Source organism: Carlito syrichta, unplaced genomic scaffold, assembly GCF_000164805.1.
Source record: "Carlito syrichta isolate Samal-C Ts95f unplaced genomic scaffold, Tarsius_syrichta-2.0.1 Scaffold121532, whole genome shotgun sequence".
Taxonomy (NCBI): Eukaryota; Metazoa; Chordata; class Mammalia; order Primates; family Tarsiidae; genus Carlito; species Carlito syrichta.
Window position 1 is genome coordinate 156427 of NW_007065628.1, and position 18093 is coordinate 174519.

At 39.3% G+C, this 18093-nt stretch overlaps 1 protein-coding gene across 5 annotated transcripts in view; it reads left to right on the top strand.

Moving 5' to 3' along the window:
- Window positions 1-18093, top strand: part of EAF2 (ELL associated factor 2) — a 47931-nt gene that overhangs the window by 24094 nt on the left and 5744 nt on the right. For 2 of the 5 annotated variants that reach the window (XM_021707625.1, XM_008048222.1), the window contains 2 exons: window positions 1421-1566; window positions 7696-7953. In XM_021707625.1, the coding sequence (XP_021563300.1) occupies window positions 1473-1566; window positions 7696-7953 (352 nt within the window). In that variant the 5' untranslated portion in view covers window positions 1421-1472. The other 3 variants (XM_008048221.1, XM_021707623.1, XM_021707624.1) reach the window with 3 other exon arrangements.

Sequence of the window (18093 nt, forward strand, 5' to 3'; positions counted from 1 at the left end):
ATTGAGGGGCCGTTGCAGGTCCAGACTTCACCTGCATGCAGCCTACTTGTAGTTAACCCTTACTTGTACTCCACATCTCTATAATAAAATAATATTTAAAATAAATAAATACAGCCAGACTCAGTGACTCAACCTGTAATCCCAGCACTTTGGGAAGCTAAGGCGAGTGGATTGCCTGAGCCCATGGGTTCGAGACCAGCTCAGGCAGTTTGGCAAGACCTCGTCTCTACAATAAATAAAAAATTAGCCGGACGTGGTAGCATGTGCCTGTAGTTCTGACTACTTGAAAGACTGGGGCAGAAGGATCACCAGAGCCTAGCAGGTTGACGCTGGGGTGACTGTGAGCATGCTACTGCCCTCCAGCCTGGGCAATAGAGTGAGACTCCAACTCAAAACAATAAAAATAGAACAAGATAAATAGATACTGTTTGAAGGAAGAACTGACATGATTTGGTGACGAAATAGGATCTAAAGTCAAGCATAATTTTGTTATATACTCTTTTCTAAGATGTTGAGAGAAAAATATATGAATCTCCTTTATTAACATGTCTGTCTTAAGTTATGAATAGAAACCAGGCGTGGTGGCCCATGCCTATAATCCCAGCACTTTGGGAGGCAGAGGCAAGAGGACTGACTGAGCACAGGGGTTTGAGACCAGCCTAGGCAACTTGGCAAGACCTCATCACTACAATAAATCAAAAATTTGCCAGGTGTGGTAGCTTGCATCTCTAGTTCTAGCTACTTGGAAGACTGAGGTGGAGGGATTGCTTGAGTCCAGCAGGTAGATGTGGTGGTAGCTCTGAGCATGCCACTGCACTGCAGCCTAGGTTAGAGACTCCGACTCAAAAAAAAAAAAAAGAAAAGAAAGAAAAGAAAAGGATTAGTTGTGGTGACACTCACCTGTAGTTCCAGCAACTTGGAAGACTGAGGTGGAAGGAAGAACCCAACAGGACAAGGCAGTGGTGGCCATGAGCGTGCCACTGCATTCCAGCCTGGGCGACAGAGTGAGACTCTGACTCAGGGAGGAAAAAAAAGTTATGAATAGAAAATGTAAAAGTGATTTAGTTTTAACAGAAATAATAATTTTAGAATTTAGAAAATATATATTGTACCTGTTATACCTTTATTTTTTTCCTTTTATTTTAGTCGTTTGTGAATGTCTTATCTGTTCAATCTGAGCAGTGGCTTGGTTTTTGTTCACATGGATATCTCTTAACAAACCCATGTGGATGTACACACATAGCTGGCACTCAATAAATACTTGTTAAATAATGAATTAAATTAATATTTCAATTCTTGAATATAATTTTAAAGATGTCTAGGGAAAAGAATAAGTGGTTAATTTTAGTAACTTTGTAAGTTGAAATTGTTGTTACATTGCTGTCACACCTGTTTCGATCTTTGATATTCTTAATTGTAGAGTTGAAGGAAGTAGTAAGATTCAGTATCGGATAGAGCAACAACAGCAACAAATGTGGAATTCAACCAAGATTCCCAATATTGTAAAACATTCTCCATCTGAAGACAAGATGTCCCCAGCATCTCTGATGGATGATATTGAAAGAGGTAAAATCTAAGTATATGTAGCATCTCTTTATAAGAGATTATTCAGAAATGTTAAGTGAAATTTTTTATTTTAATTAACAGCAGTACTAGCTATAAGCTTTTATTAAAAGTGTAATATTTTTGTAACTACATATTCTTTCTGGGGCAAGGGTGTAGCTTATGATTTAGAGTATTATGTAAGAAAAACTATATCCATATAAGAGGACTTGTATGTTTTAAATTATTCAGAGCAAAGAAAATGACTGTTTAGATGTATAACTGGAGTTTTCTTCTTTGTGACAATTTTTTTGTTTTTTCGGTCAGAGTCTCACTCTATTGCCTAGGCTGGAGCACAGTGGCACACTCACGGCCACCACAGCCTCAACTTGCTAGGCTCAGGTGACCCTTACACCTCAGCCTTCCAAGTAGCTGAAACCACAGGTGCATGCCACCATGCCCAGCTAATTTTTTGATGCATTGAAGAGACAAGGACTCACCAAGTTGCCCAGGCTGGTCTCGAATCCCTGGACTCAGGCAATCCTCTCACCTCTGCCTCCCAAAGTACTGGGATTACAGGTGTGAGCCACCACGCCCAGCCCTTTTTGGCAATTGTAGTGACTGAAATTGAATTCTGCGTAGCATCTTCCTGTTCGCTATAGCCAGACTATAGATATCTAAGATGTCACCAGTTGTTGGTTTTTTTGTGTTTTTTTTTTGAGTTGGAGTCTTTTTTTTTTTTTTGAGTTGGAGTCTCCCTCTGTCACCCAGACTGGAGTGCAGTGGCATGCTCCCAGCCACCGCAGCCTCGACCTGCTGGGCTCCAGTGATTCTCCTGCCTCAGCCTTCCAAGTAGCCGGAACTACAGGCACATACTACCATGCCCAGCTACTTTTTTATTTATTGTAGAGATGAGGTCTCGCCAAGTTGCCCAGGCGGGTCTCGAACCCACAGGCTCAGGCAATCCACTCACCTCAGCCTCCCAAAGGCGCGGGATTACAGGCTGAGCCACCGAACCCGGCAGCCCATGGAATATTTATCAAGATAAACAATTTCCAGGGCCATAAAACAAATCTCAATAAATTTATAAGAACTGAAATCATGCAGACTATTTCTCTGACCATAATGGAATCAAGGTGAAAATCAATAACAGACAACAGGAAAAAAGTCTCTAAATATTCAGAAATTATACACCACACTTATAAATGATCCATGAGTTAAAGAAGAATAAAAGGAAATTAAAAATACATATGACTAAATATATAAAATAAATTTGGCATGCCAAAATATGTAGAATGCAGCTAAAAAGTTATTGAGAGGGAAATTTATGGCACTACATTAGAAATTAAGTATTACATCAATTAAGTTTCTACCTCAGGAAACTGGGAAAAAAGGCAGAGTAAACCGAAAGTAAGCAAAAAGAAGCAAATAATAAAAACAAGAAATGAAATCAATGAAATTGAAAACCTGAATACAATAGAGAAAAATCAAATAAAGCAAAAAAGAGGCTCATGAAAAAATTAATGTTGATAAACTTCGTGTGAGACTGACAAAAATAAAAAGATAGAAAACACAAATTACTAATATCAGAAGTGTAAAGTACACTTCTATAATCAGAAGAATAATTCGTTTGCTACAGATGCAGTGCCATTAAAAATATTATAAAAAATTATAACTGTATGCTCATAAATTTAACAATCTAAAAGAAATGGACTGATTCCTCAAAAGCTAAAAACTGCCAAAATCCAACCAAGGTGAGATAGACCATCTGAATAGCTCTATCGACATTAAAGAAATTAAATAAGTACTTTAAAAGCACCCAAAAAAGAAATAGCCAGACCCAGAAGTCTGCAAAACATTTAAAGAGAAATAATGCCAAAATTACACAATCCTTCCAGAAAATAGAAAAGGAGGGAATATATCTAAGCTCATTTTATGAGGCCAGTATTACCCTGATACCCAATTCAGATAAAAACAGTACAAGAAAAAGAAAACTATAGACTAGTATTTCTCATAAACAGAAACTCAAGAATTATTAATGAAATAATAGCAAATTGAATCCAACATTGTATTAAAAGAATTATACAACATGAACAAGACAGCTTTCCTATTTTTACATTATATTTGGGAATGTGGATGAGGGTTGGGCAAAACAAGCAGTAAATAAGCAAATAAATATACAAATGAATTTCAGAAATTAGTTTCTTGACTGGGCATGGTGGCTCACGCCTATAATCCCAGCACTTTGGGAGGCCAAGGTAGAGGATTGCCTGAGCCCACAGGTTCGAGACCAGCCTGGACAACTTGGCGAGACCTCGTCTGTACAATACATCAAAAAATTAGCTGGGTGTGGTGGCACGTGCCTGTAGTTCCAGCTACTAGGAAGGCTGAGGCAGAAGGATCACCTGAGCCCAACAGGTCGAGGCTGTGGTAGCTGTGAGCATGCCACTGCACTCCAGCCTTGGCAATAAGGTGAGACTCCGACTCAAAAGAAAAAAGAAAGAAAGAAATTAGTTTCTTGAAGAAAATGAAACAGGGCAATGGTGTTGAAAAGGAAGATGTCCTCTGAGTTTACATTTAAACTGATCTGTGAATGAAACAGCCTTTCAGAGATCTACAATCTCCTCAGAAGACACCATTAATAAAGTGAAAAGGCTAGCTTCAGACTTAGAGGGACATGAAGGAAGTATTCAAAATGCATATATCTAACATCGAGCTCATAGGCAGAACTAGCTATAAAGAATTCTTACAAATCCATAAAAAGAAAAGAAAATCAAATACAAAAATGAACTAAAGACTTGAACAAGCTTTTCACAAAAAAAGTATGTCCAAATGGCCAATAAACATGAAAAACTGCTTCATATTATTGCTTATCAGAGAAATATAAATTAGAACTACAATAAGATCCCATTATATGGTCATCAGACTTGCTATACTGTGTGTGTGTGTGTGTGTGTGTGTGTGTGTGTGTGTGTGTGTGTGTGTGTTCCTAAGTGAGGGAAAATAGGAAGTATCTGTAACCCTTATGCATTGTTGGTAGGAGTGTAAAACCACTTTGAAAACTAGGAGTTTTTAATAAAATTGAATCTGTTTGTCTTATGATTCAGCAATTTCTCTCCTAACTTTCTACCCAAGAAAAATATATGCACATGTTCACAAAAAGACTTGTAGAGGCCAGGTGTGGTGGCTCATGCCTATAATCCAAGCACTTTGAGAGGCCGAGGCAAGAGGATTGCCTGAGCCCACTGGTTCAAGACCAGCCTGGGTATATTTATACAATGGAATAACATTGCAATAGAGAAGAATGAGCAACAGATTCATTCAATAACATAAGCAAATATTTAAAAACTATGCTGATGAAAGAAGGCAAACACAAAAAAGCGCATGCTGAATGAAACCATTTATATAAAGTTCAAAATAGACAAAAATCTTTAACATAGATCAAAGTGGTGGTTATTGACTAGAAAAGAGCATAGGAGAACATTTGTGGGATGGAAATGTTCTATATCTTTATCTCACCAAATATGCAGGTTTTATGTGTGCTAAAATTCATCTAGCCATGCATTTTACTGTATACAAATCATGTGTTAAACAAAACAAACAAACAAAAGATCTGAGTGAAGATTGTACCAGGCAGAGAAAACAACCAGTGCAAAGAACTTAGGATGGAAATGAATTTAATGTGGTCACATAATCAAAAGGAACCCAGTGTGTCTATAATAGGGAGAATGAGGGAATGGGCTAGCAATTACCAGTTACTTTAATGTAACCGTGTACTAAGATGATATCAAATAGCAATGTGTTAACTAAATATGTTATTCATTTATAATTTTGTTGTTTAAAAAATTTTGTTCAACTATTGGACATTCATATCATATTCTAGAAAAATATTGACTTGAAAATCTATAGACTTTTCTCTACCCCTTAATATCGGACAACTTTTGGCCTTTCGGACCTTCATTCTCTCATTGGTAAAATTATGAGGTTGATCTAAAGGGTACCTGAGGATCTTCCCAACATAATTTTTTTGTGTCTTAAAAAGAATTTGAAGCCGGGCTTGGTGGCTCAGCCTGTAATCCCGCGCCTTGGGAGGCTGAAGTGAGTGGATTGCTTGAGCCCGCGGGTTCGATACCCACCTGGGCAACTTGGTGAGACATCATCTCTACATTAAATCAAAAAATTAGCCGGGCGTGGTAACACACGCCTGTTATTCCGGCTACTCGGAAGGCTGAGGCGGAGGGATCACCGGAGCCCAGCAGGTTGAGGCTACAGTGGCCGGGAGCCGCCACTGCACTCCAGTCTGGGCGACAGAGTGAGACTTCAACTAAAAAAAAAAAAAAGAATTTTAAAAACATTAAACCACAAAAGACATCAACATTATTACTCTTTTATCTACAGAAATATTTACAGACAATGTTATAATGGGAACTGGCTTTTCAAAAATACTTAGAATATTTTAGGCCCGGCATATTGTCTCATTCCTGTAATCCCAGCCGAGAGGCTGAGGCAGGAGCATTGCCTGAGCCCAGGGGTTCGAGACCAGCCTGGACAACATAGTGAGTTCTCATGCCCCCACCAAAAATGTTTCTTTTTTACTTGAAAGGCTGAGACAGAAGGATCACCAGAGCCCAGCAGGTCGAGGCTGCTTGGTGGAGTGCACCTGTAGTCCTACCTACTTGGGAGGCTGAAGTGGAAGACTGCAGTGAGCAATGATTGCCCCACTGCACTCCTGAGTGGAAAATAGAGGGAGTTCTTATCTCTAAAAATAATAATAATAAATTTTTTAAAATACTTAGAATATGTTGAATGCCCATCAAGGGATCGGGAAGAAACCTGAAGATGCTTCATCAAAATATTCTCTGGGACAATCAGGAAAAGAATGAAGTTCATCTGTTACATTATCACATTGTATTATATGTACTAAGGGAATAAAACAGAATTAAAATTCAGTGCTTTTTTTTGTTTGACTACCTATTCAGATGATCTTTCTCTCTTTTTTTATTTTAAAGATATGGGATACAAATCAGAATTGAGTGCATAAGTGGTCTAGGTACAGGTGAAGTCTGGGCCTCCCCTTGGTCTTCACTTAGATTAGGATCAGGTACCTTTATTGATTTTACGTTCCCCCCTTTCCTGACAGTGTGCCACTACTGCTAGTTGCTTTCTTGTAGTGTTATGATAGAATTTCAGGGCCCACTTATGAGTGAGAACATGAGGTACTCAGTTCTTTGTTTCTGTAATAGATTACTGAGTATGATAGACTCTAAATCCATCCAAGTTGCTGCGATGTCCTTAATTTTTTTCCTTCTGTATGACTGCATAATATATTTTTTCTTTTTTTTTTAAGTTGGAGTCTCACTCTGCCACCCATGCTGGAGTGCAGTGGCATACTCACTGCCACCTCAGCCTCAACCTGCTGGATTTAGCTGATCCTTTCGCCTCAGCTTTCCAAGTAGCTGGAACTACAGGCATGTGCCACCACACCCGACTGATTTTTTATTTATTTATTGTAGAGATAAGGTCTCACCAAGGTGCCCAGGCTGGTCTTGAACCTGTGAGCTCAGGCAATCCTCTCACCTTGGCCTTCCAAAGTGCTGGAGTTATAGGTGTGAGCCACCATGCTCAGCCTGCTACATAATATTTCATCCTGTATATGTACCACGTTTTTTTAATACAGTTCAGTTTTGGTGGGCAACATGGTTCGTTCCATGTTTTTGCTATGGTGAATAGTGCTGCAATAAACATGAGTGTGCAGGTTTCTTTTTTGTACAGTGATTTGAGCTCCTCTGGGTATATTCTAAAATACAGCTTTTACCAAGTAGATTTGAATTTTTGTTTAGTTTAACTTTTAGTTTTAAATTTTTATTTTTCACATTATTTTATACTTGAGTTACTCTTTTATTTTTAAGTACTATTGTTTGGATTTAGACATTGTCTATGTCTTAATTTCCGTAATTCCATCACCGAAGTATGGTTTGATGGTAGAGGAGTTTTTTGTTTGTTTACATAAAATGCTTTAAAGACTGTAAATGTATGTTTGGTTTTATTTATTCCTCATTCACAATTTCTTAAAAACAAATATATTCAAATTTTATTATACTTATTAAACATTATTCATTTAACCTAATCTAGTAATTTTTGTTTTATTTTCAGAACTGAAAGCAGAAGCTAGTCTAATGGACCAGATGAGTAGTTGTGATAGTTCATCAGATTCCAAAAGTTCATCATCTTCAAGTAGTGAGGATAGTTCTAGTGATTCAGAAGATGAAGAGTACAAATCCTCTCCTTCTGATCCAGGGAATTTTACCTCAGGAAATCCTGCTATGTCTGCCATACAGTACAAGATTACTGATACAGAAGCTGGTCATAATAGATTTCATGACAACAGTGGCCTTCTGATGAATACTTTAAGTAAGTATACATAAACATGAGTAATTAGAAAAGTAAAAATGTACAGTGGTGCCATATTGATTATGATGTAAAATTTGGGTAAAAAGAAAGATTACTATTTTATGTATTTGATTACTTTTTTATTGAATTATATATTCTCTTTAACTCTGTAAAATGATGCCTTCTTAGTTTTTCTCCTATCTCTGTAGATAATCTTCTTTCTCACACCTTTGCAGATTTATAATCTTTTTTACTCAGTCACTAGAGAAGGAGTTTCACAAGACTTATTCTTGGATTTTTTCTCTTTTTTTCTGTGCTTTTTCCTTAGATAATCTCCTCTGTGTTTCTGATATGGTCAATACTTATATGTAGATAATTTGCAAACTTATATCTCTGACTCAGACCTCTAAGCTCTAGACACGTGTTCAACTTTATCTCCTAGTAAGAGTCTTCAAATTTACTTCGTCCAAAACCAAATAGTCTTTGACTCACTGTGTTTCCTCCTAGTGAATAGCAGCATTCATCTAATTATGGAAGGTGAGTTTTCAATGGTTGGGTCAGTCCTTCACCAAGTTCTGTTGATTTTGCCTCCTAAGTGTTTTTCAAACTCATCTGCCTCTCTGCATCTCCACCACTATCACAGTAGTTCAATCTACCATTATTTTTTTGTTTTAGCTAACTCCAGTGACCTGTTTCACCTCTTTATGTAGTGAAGCCCATATTTCCATTTTTGATCCATTATGTACATTGTGGCCATAATGACTTTTTCCACAATTAAAATGTAATTTATCACCTCTTCTGCTTTAAACTTTTCTTTTAAAAAAAATATAGTTTATTTAAAAGTAAATTAGAGAGAGAAAGAGAATATTTACCTCCCCAAGGTAGGGTAGAGGGCCAAAGCCAGGAAACATGGTCTGGCCATAGCTTATAGCACAAAGAGCACCATAGCTTAGCAAGACAATGGTGGTGATGGTCTGGCAATAACCTAAACTTTTCGATAGCTTATAATTTCTTTTAAGTTAGAGGCAAAACACCTGGACGTAACGGTTTTGTTTTTTATTTTCTCACAGCACTTGCCTTCTTTTTGCTACTCTTCTCAAATATTTTCACCCACCTCAGGGCCCATATGCATGCCCATATGCATTCAGGTAGAAACAGTTTCTTCTTTTCATGTAGTTAACTTTTTCTCCTTTAGATTACAGTTAAAAGTTGCTTTCTTAAAGAAGTCTTTCTTCACCTTCCTTCAAAGTCATATCCTCCTTTTTATACACCCTTAGAATATCAGATATATCTTCTTTTTTTTTTTTTTGAGTTGAAGTCTCACTCTGTCACCCAGGCTGGAGTGCAGTAGCACACTGCTCATGGCCACCACAGCCTCAACCTACTGGAATCAGGTGATCCTTCTGCCTCAGGCTTCCAAGTAGGTGGAACTACACTCATGCACTACCACACCTGGCTAATTTTTTGATTTATTGTAGAGATGAGATCTTGCCAAGTTCCCCAGGTTGGACTTGAACCCATGGCAATTCTCTCACCTCAGTCTCCCAAAGTGCTGGAATTATAGGCGTGAGCCACCACACAGGCCTAGTAAATACTTTTTAATAAAGGCAAGCAGGTTGGTAATCCCTGGGGAGGGGGTGGAATTCTCTGTATGTTTAAAACTAATCTCAGCCAAGCATGGTGTCTCACGCCTGTAATTCCAGCACTTAGGTAAGCAGAGTCAAGAGGATTGCCTGAGCCCAGGGATTTGAGAACAACCTAGGTAACTTGGCAAAACCTCATCTCTACAGTAAATAAAAAAATCATTATGGTGGCGCTTGCCTATAGTTCTAGCTATTTGGAAGACTGAGGTGGAAGAATCGCCTGAACCCAGCGGGTCAAGGCTGCAGTGGCTGTGAGCATGCCACTGCCCTCCAGCCTGGGGGACAGAGTGAGACTCCAACTCAAAAAAAAAAAAAAAAACTAATCTTGTCTAGACATGGTGGCTCACACCTGTAATCCCAGCACTTTGGGAGGTGGAGACAAGAAGATTGCCTGAGCCCAGGGGTTCGAGACCAGTATGGGCAACTTGACAAGACCTCATCAGATAGATAGATAGATAGATAGATAGATAGATAGATAGATAGATAGATAGATAGATAGATAGTCAGTCTGGCTTGATGGCACACGCCTGTAATTCCAGCTACTTGGAAGACTGACGCAGAAGGATTGCCTGATCCCAGCAGGCGGAGGCTACAGTAGTCATAAGCATGCCTCTGCACTCCAGGCTGGGCAACAGAGTGAGACTTCAACCCAAATAAATACAAATTTAAAAAATAATGAAAAAGAATATAGGAAATACCACCTAGCTCCAGCCTAATAACAGAACAAAAAAAGAGAGAAATCAAGACTGAGAGGCAGAGAGTTAATAAAACTGTGAGTTATTTTAGGAACCAGGAAAGATCTTTTGCACTCCCAGTTATTCCTGACCTAGGAGGGAATAGTGGAATATCTGATTTCTTGAATGGCCAAGGGAACATGGAGAATACTCAGCTTGGTTGTACTGAATGAGAAGCTGAGGAAAAGTTAGGAAAATTTTCTTGGAAATGACTGAGTTATATAATAAAATGGGACAAGTCAATAAATCAGAGTATCTGGATTATATTCCTGACTTCCTTATCACTTATTACTTATGTAATTAATAACAACTCACTTAACTTTTCTGGAGCTTCAGTTTCCTCATTGAAAGTGGAGATCAGGCCGGCACAGTGGTTCACACCTATAATCCCTACACTTTGGGAGGCCAAGGTGAGAGGATTGCCTCAGCCCATGGGTTCAAGAGTAGCTTGGGCAACTTGACAAGACTTTATCTGTACAAGAAATCAAAAAATTAGCCGGTGTGGTGGCATGTGCCTGTAGTTTCAGCTACTTGGAAGGTTGAGGTGGAAGGGTCACCTGAGCCCAGCAGGTCAAGGCTATGGTGGCCGTGAATGTGCTACTGCACTCCAGCCTGGGTGACAGAGTGAGACTCCAACTCAAAAAAGAAAATAGAGATCAGGCTGGATATGGTAGCTCATGCCTATCATCCCAGCGCTTTGGGAGATGGAGGGGAGAGGACTGCCTGATCCTGCGGGATTGAGATCAGGCTGGGCAACATGGCGAGACCTTGTCTCTACAGCAAATTGTTAAATTAGCTGGAGATGGTGGTGCATGACTATAGCTTCAGTTACTTGGAAGACTGAGGCAGAAGTATCGCCTGAGCCCAGCAGGTCAAGACTGCAGTGGCCATGAGCAGTGTGCCACTACACTCCAGCCTGGGTGACAAAGTGAGACCCCAACTCAAAAAAAAAAGTAGAGATCCTATTACCTTATAGAACTTTGGAGGGGTTCAGGAGATTTTATGTTTTAAAATTTTTTTCTAATCTAGAATAATTTTCTGGTAAAACATGCACAGTGAATGTATGTTTTTAAAAATCCTTCTCTGTGGTGGCTATGAGCGTGCTACTGCACTCAAGCCTGGGCAACAGAGACTCTAACTCAAAAATAAAATTTTAAAAATTTTTAAATGAAAAATATTAGCTGAGTGTGGTGGTGCTTGCCTATAGTTCCAGCCTCTTGGAAGGCTGAGGCAGAAGGATTGCCTGAGCCCAGTAGGTCGAGACTGCGCTGGCTGTGAGCATGGTGCAACAGAGTGAGAGCCTGGGCAACAGAGTGAGAGCCTGGGCAAGAGAATGAGAGTCCAACTCAGAAATTAAAAATAAAAATAAAAATTTTTCTGTGACAAACATATAATAACAATGGACAAAATATAAAAAGGTAAACCCAGAAAAAAGAATAGAAAAAGAATAAAAAAAGAAAAATGGTAAAACCCAGATATTGTCAGCATTTAATATAAGATAAACATCTTTGGGCAGCAGACACTCTTGCTGTTGTCCTGCCCATTGTGCCCTCACAACATATCTTTTCTGTAGTAAGTCTACCTTTTTAAACTCTTAACTATATTGGTAAATACTTTCACCCCTTGCGACTCTGGCCATACCATACCCAACCTGCCAAACATGGCACTGAGCACATGTCTTGGGACTAATTATGTTTGTGACTTTGGTTTTTCTTTTTTTTTCCCCCCAAGATATGTAAAAATTAAACATTTGGGGGGATAAAAAAGATAAACATCTCTGTAGACTGGAATATGAACACAAAACAGTGGGATTAGTAGAACTGAAACCACTAGCTCCGAGTTAAAAAAAAAGTGATAGTGGTAAGGAGCTTGGTACTTTCAGGGAAAGGTAAAAGTACTTGATATGCTGGGCACCATGGCTCATGCCTGTAATCTCGGCAATTTGGGAGACTGAGGTTAGAGGATTGCCTGAGCTCAGGAGTTCGAGACCAGCCTGAGCAACATGGTGAGACCTTGTCTCTACAATTAAAAAAAAAAAATTTTTTTTTTGCTGGGTGGTGGTGCATGCCTGTGGTTCCAGCTATGTGGAAGGCTGAGGCGGAAGGATCACCTGAGCCCAGCAGGTTGAGGCTACGGTGGCTATGAGTGTGCCACTGCACTCCAGCCTGGGTGGCAGGGTGAGACTCCAACTCAAAAAAGAAAAAAAAGTATAGTTTAATACAAAGACATTTAAAGAAGTAATACTGAAAATGTACAAAGAGATCAATGAAGACATAACTTTAAAAATAATTTTAAAATGGCCAGGCGTGATGGCTCACGTCTATAATCCCAGCCCTTTGGGAGGCTGAGGTGAGAGGATTGCCACAGGCTCAAGGCCAGCTTGGGCAACTTGGTGAGACCTCATCTCTACAATGAATCAAAAAGTTAGACGGGCATGGTGGCACTTGCCTGTAGTTCCAGCTACCTGGAAGGCTAAGGCAGAAGGATCACCTGAGCCTAGCAGGTTGAGGCTGTGGTGGTCATGAGCATGCCACTGGAGGTAACAGAGTGAAACTCCAACTCAAAAAAATAAGTAAATAAAATAATTAAAAAACAAAACCAAGAAGGATTAAGCAAAATCTAATAGATCATAAAAAGAATAAATTAGTCTGGTTATTGAAATTTTTAAAAAACCAATGATTAAAAACTGCAGACTTGGCCGGGTGTGGTGGCTCACACCTATAATCCCAGCACTTTGGGAGGTTGAGGTGAGAGGGTTGCCTGAGCCCATGGGATTGAGACCAACCTGGGCAATTTGGTGAGACCTCCTCTCTACAATAAATCAAAAAATTAGCTAGGCGTGGTGGTGTGTGCCTCTAATTCCAGCTACTTGGAAGGCTGAGGCAGAAGGATTGCCTGAGTCCAGCAGGCCAAGGCTGTGATGGGTGACTGTGAGCTTGCCACTGCACTCCAGCCTGGGTGACAGTGTAAGACTCCAACTCAAAAAAATAAAACAAACAAACAAACTTCTGATTGAGCACAGTTGAAGGATGAATTAATGAAATGGGAGATAATAGTGAGAAATTATCACAGAACACAATACAAGAGGGACAGAAAAATAAAATAAGAGACCAGTTCAGAGATAAAGAAAATTGAGAGGGTAAACATTGTGGAGTGCAGTGCACACACTCATGGCCAGGAATTCTAGGAAAGAATGGAGGAGGTAGTATGAAAACTCAGTCCTGATCATTTTCCAGAATTGAAGAAAGCCATGAATCTTTACTTCAACTAATAAGCAGGATAAATAAAAATAAATCTAGACCTCAACATACAGTAGTGAAACTACAGAGCATCAAGGATGCAATGACAACCTTAAATACTACAGAGAAGAAGACTAGGTACCTACAAAAGAAGAACAGACTACAGACACTCCTTTGCTAAATGGGTAAATCAGAACCCAGAGGGGGAAATAACTTTATTATTTGAGTCTGTCAGCCAGACTGGAGTGCAGTCCGCACACTCACGGCCACCACACCCTCAACCTGCTGGGCTCAGGTAATCCTTCCACCTTAGCCTTCCAAGTAGCTGGAACTACAGGCATGTGTCACCATACCTGACTAATTTTTTTATTTATTGTAGAGATGAGATGTCACCAAATTGCCCAAGCTGGTCTCGAACCCATGGGCTGAGGCAATCCTCTCACCTCGGCCTCCCAAAGTACTGGGATTATAGGCATGAGCCACCGTACCTGACCTAGAAATATCTTTAAAGTATAGAAGGAAAATGATTCTAGCTAGAATTTAATGACCAGCCATAGTGTTATTCAAGAGTAAAATAATTTTCAGGCACACAAAAACAAAGTTTACTCTGAGAACTTAGTAAATGTACTATTAATGGATATACTTCAGCAGAATGAAAAATGAAAACTAAAGGAACATGTGGGATACCAGAAACAGTAGTGAACAAAGAAATAGATGAAATGTCAGGAAATTTGATTACGCTTTGACTATTAAGATGCAAGGGGGAACCCCCTCAAAAAAGGAATTGTTTTTTTGGAGGGCAGGCCCATTGTGGTACAAACTTCCCCCACTAGGTAAGTGTTCTAGGAAACCATTGGTATCAGTGTACCAGCTAGCATTGTTGTGAGAAACTGCATTCGGCTTCAGTGAATTTTTGTTTTTGGAGATTCTTTCAATGTATTTACCCTTTTCATGATGGGTGATTCATAAGTGCACCTGCCCACACTGCACTGAATATTCAGCAGTTTTTAACCCAAAACGGCATGGCCCCTGTGCCCCACTCTCCCTGTTCACCCCCGATCTCTCCACAAGTAACTTTTTGTTTTGTTTTTTCTCCAAATGAAAGAAGTCCTCAAAGGGAAACATTTTTGCCCATGTGGAAGAGGTGAAACAAAACATAACAAAAGTACTAACAGGTACCAAAATTGACAAGTTCAAAACCTGTACTGAGCAGCGGAAAAAGCATCTCAGTAGGTGTATTGTATCAAATGGAGAATACTTTGAAGGTGATCGAAATTTAAACATGTAAGAATACTCCAGGCAAGGTGGCTCTTGCCTGTAATCCCAGCATTTTGGGAGACAGAGGTGAGAGTATTGCCTGAGTTCAGGGGTTTGAGACCAGCCTGGGCAACTTGGCAAGACCTAGTCTCTACAGTAAATCAAAAAAATTAGCTGGGCGTGCTTGTGCATGCTTGTAGTTCCAGCTACTTGGAAGGCTGAGGCAGAAGGATCGCCTGAGCCCAACAGGTCAAGACTGCGATGGTCATGAGTATGCCACTGCACTCCAGCCTGGGCGACAGAGTGAGACAACTCAAAAAAGAAAAAAAAAGAATAAAAACACAATTTGTTTATAAATTCTGTTTTTTGGGGTCATCCATCATAACATGTCTGTTTTGGAAATTTTTAAAAAGTTAAAGCTAAGGCTCTAAGTAGTTACTGAGATAGTATTCAGTGGGCAGTTTAAGTGCACTAAGATCCATATCATGTATAGGAGGAGGATGGAAACACTGAATATTTTTGGATTTGTTAGATAACTCTTCAATTAATAAAAGGAAATTGGAAGAAATTTAATTATATATAATTATAATTTATATATTTAATTATATATCCTTACATGTTAAAAGTACCATTTAATGAATAAAAAATTTCAAAGCACACATCAAATAATTCACTTGTTAAATGGAAACTACAGCCAGGTGTGGTGGCTCAAGCCTGTAATCCCAGTACTTTGGGAGGCCGAGGCAAGAGGATTGCTTGAGCTCAGGGCTTCAAGACAACCTGGGCATCTTGGTGAGACCTCATCTCTACAATAAATCAAAAAAATAAGCCGGGCGTGGTAGCACATGCCTGTAGTTTCATCTACTTGGAAGGTTGAGGCAGAAGGATCGTCTGAGCACAGCAGGTCAAGGCTGTGGTGGCCGTGAGTGTGCCACTGCACTCCAGACTGGGCAACTGAGTGAGACTCTGAGTCAAAAGAAAAAAAAAAACAAAACAGAAACTACAATGAAATTATAAAAATTCATAACTGAACAATACTAAAAGTAATACATCACAGCAATTTTTTGGATGCAACCAAAATGATACTTTTTTTTTTGAGTTGTAGTTTCACTCTGTCGTCAAGGCTGGAGTGCAGTGGCTTGCTGCTTACTGCCACCGCAGCCTTGACCTGCTGTGAACAATAATTGTAATTGTTGTCTAATGTTATTTAGACATTTGTGTGTCTTCTTTTGAAAAATATCTATTCAGCTCTTTCGCCAATTTTTTTTTTTTAAGTTGAAGTCTTACTCTTGTTGCCCAGGCTGGAGTGCAGTGGCACGCTCACGGCCACCACAGCCTCTATCTGCTGGGTTTAGGCGATCCTTCCACCTCAGCCTTCCAAGTAGCTGGAACCACAGATGCACGCCACCACACTTGGCTAGTTTTTCCTGTGATTTATTTTAGCGATGAGGTCTCACCAAGTTGCCCAGGCTGATCTGAAACCCCTGGGCTCAAGGCAGTCCTCTAACCTCAGCCTCCATAAGTGCTGGGATTACAGGCTGAGCCACCACACCCGGCCTGTTTGCCCATTTTTTAATTGAATTGTTATTTTTGGCTATTTTGTTGTTTGAGTACCTTATATACTCTGATTATTCCCTTGTTGGATATAAAGTTTGCAAACACTTTCTCCCATTCTATGGATTGTCTCTTCACTCTGTTGATTGTTTCCCTTGCTGAACAGAAGCTTTTCAGTTTAATATAATCTCATTTGTCTGTTTTTGCTTTTGTTGTTTGTGCTTTTGAACTCTTACACTAAAGATCTTTGGCTAGACCAATGTTCTGGAGTGTTTCCTCAATATATTGTTCTAGTCGTATAATTTCAGGTCTTAGAATTAAGTCTTTAATCTATTTGATTTGATTTTTGTGTATGGTGAGATAGAAATCTAAGTTTCATTCTTCTGCTTATAGTTATCCAGTTTCCCAGCTCCATTTATTGAAGAGACTGTCCTTTCTCCCCACTGTATGATTCTTTCATCAGTGTTTTATAATTTTCTTGTAGAGATCTTTCACCTCCTTGGTTAAATGCTTTTCTTTTCTCCTTTCCTTTCTTCCTCCTCCTCTTCCTCTTCTACCTTCTCCTCCTCCTCTCTTTTCTTCCTTCTCCTCCTCCTCTCTTTTCTTTTCCTTTCCAATCTTTTCTTTCTACAGGTGCTCACTCTATCACTCAGGCTGGAGTGCAGTAGTGTGATCATAGCTCACTGCAGCCTCAATCTCCTAGACTCAAGTGATCCTTCCACCTCAGCCTCCAGAGTAACTGGGAGTACAGCTGCATGCCACCATGCTTGACCGATTATTTTATTTTTTTGTAGAGGTGGGGGTCACTTTGTTGCCTTGGCTAGTCTTGAACTCCTGCCCTCAAGAAATCCTCCCACCTAGCCTTCTCAAGTACTGGGATTACAGGCTCAAACCACTACACCTGGCAAAGGAATTGCTTTCTTGATTTCTTTTTCCACTAGTTTTTTGTTGACGTGTAGAAATGCTGATTCGCATGTTGATTTTTATATTTAGCAACTTTACTAAATTAGTTTCTCAGTGCTAAGAGTTTTTTGGTGAAGCTTTTAGAGTTTTTTTTATATATAAGATCATATCATCTACAAACAGGGACAGTTTAACTTTCTCTTTATCAATTTGGATGTTATTTTGTTTTTTTCTCTTGTTTAATTGCTCTGGCTAGGACTTCCAGGACTGTGTTGAATGAGAGTGATGAGAATGGGCATCTTTATATTGTTCCAGTTCTTAGAGGAAAAGTTTTCAGCTTTTCTCCATTCAGTCTAATATTAGCTGTGGGTGTGTCATATATGGCCTTTGTGTTGAAATACATTTCTTCTTTACCTAGATTATTAAGGGGTTTTAACTTGAAGGAATGTTGAATTTTATCGATTGCTTTTTTTGTGTCTTTTGAGATGATTGTGTAGTTTTTGTTCTTCATTCTTTGATGTGATTTTTCACATCTGTTGATTTGGGTATGTTGAACAATTCTTTTTTTCACCTTTAAATTTTTTATTTTAAAATTGTGGGGTACAATTCAGGATTAGGTATACAAATATTCATTGTGCAGGTACCCTTGTTGCTGAGGTGTGCCCCCCCTTCCCCAAGCAGTTTCCCACTACTACCAATCCCACCTCGCCACCCCCCGAGCAAATCTTGAATCCCACTGGATTATGGTGAATGCTTTTTTAAAATATGCTGTTGGATTTAGTTTGCTTGTATTTTGTTAAGGATTTTTGCATCTATTTTCATCAGAGATAC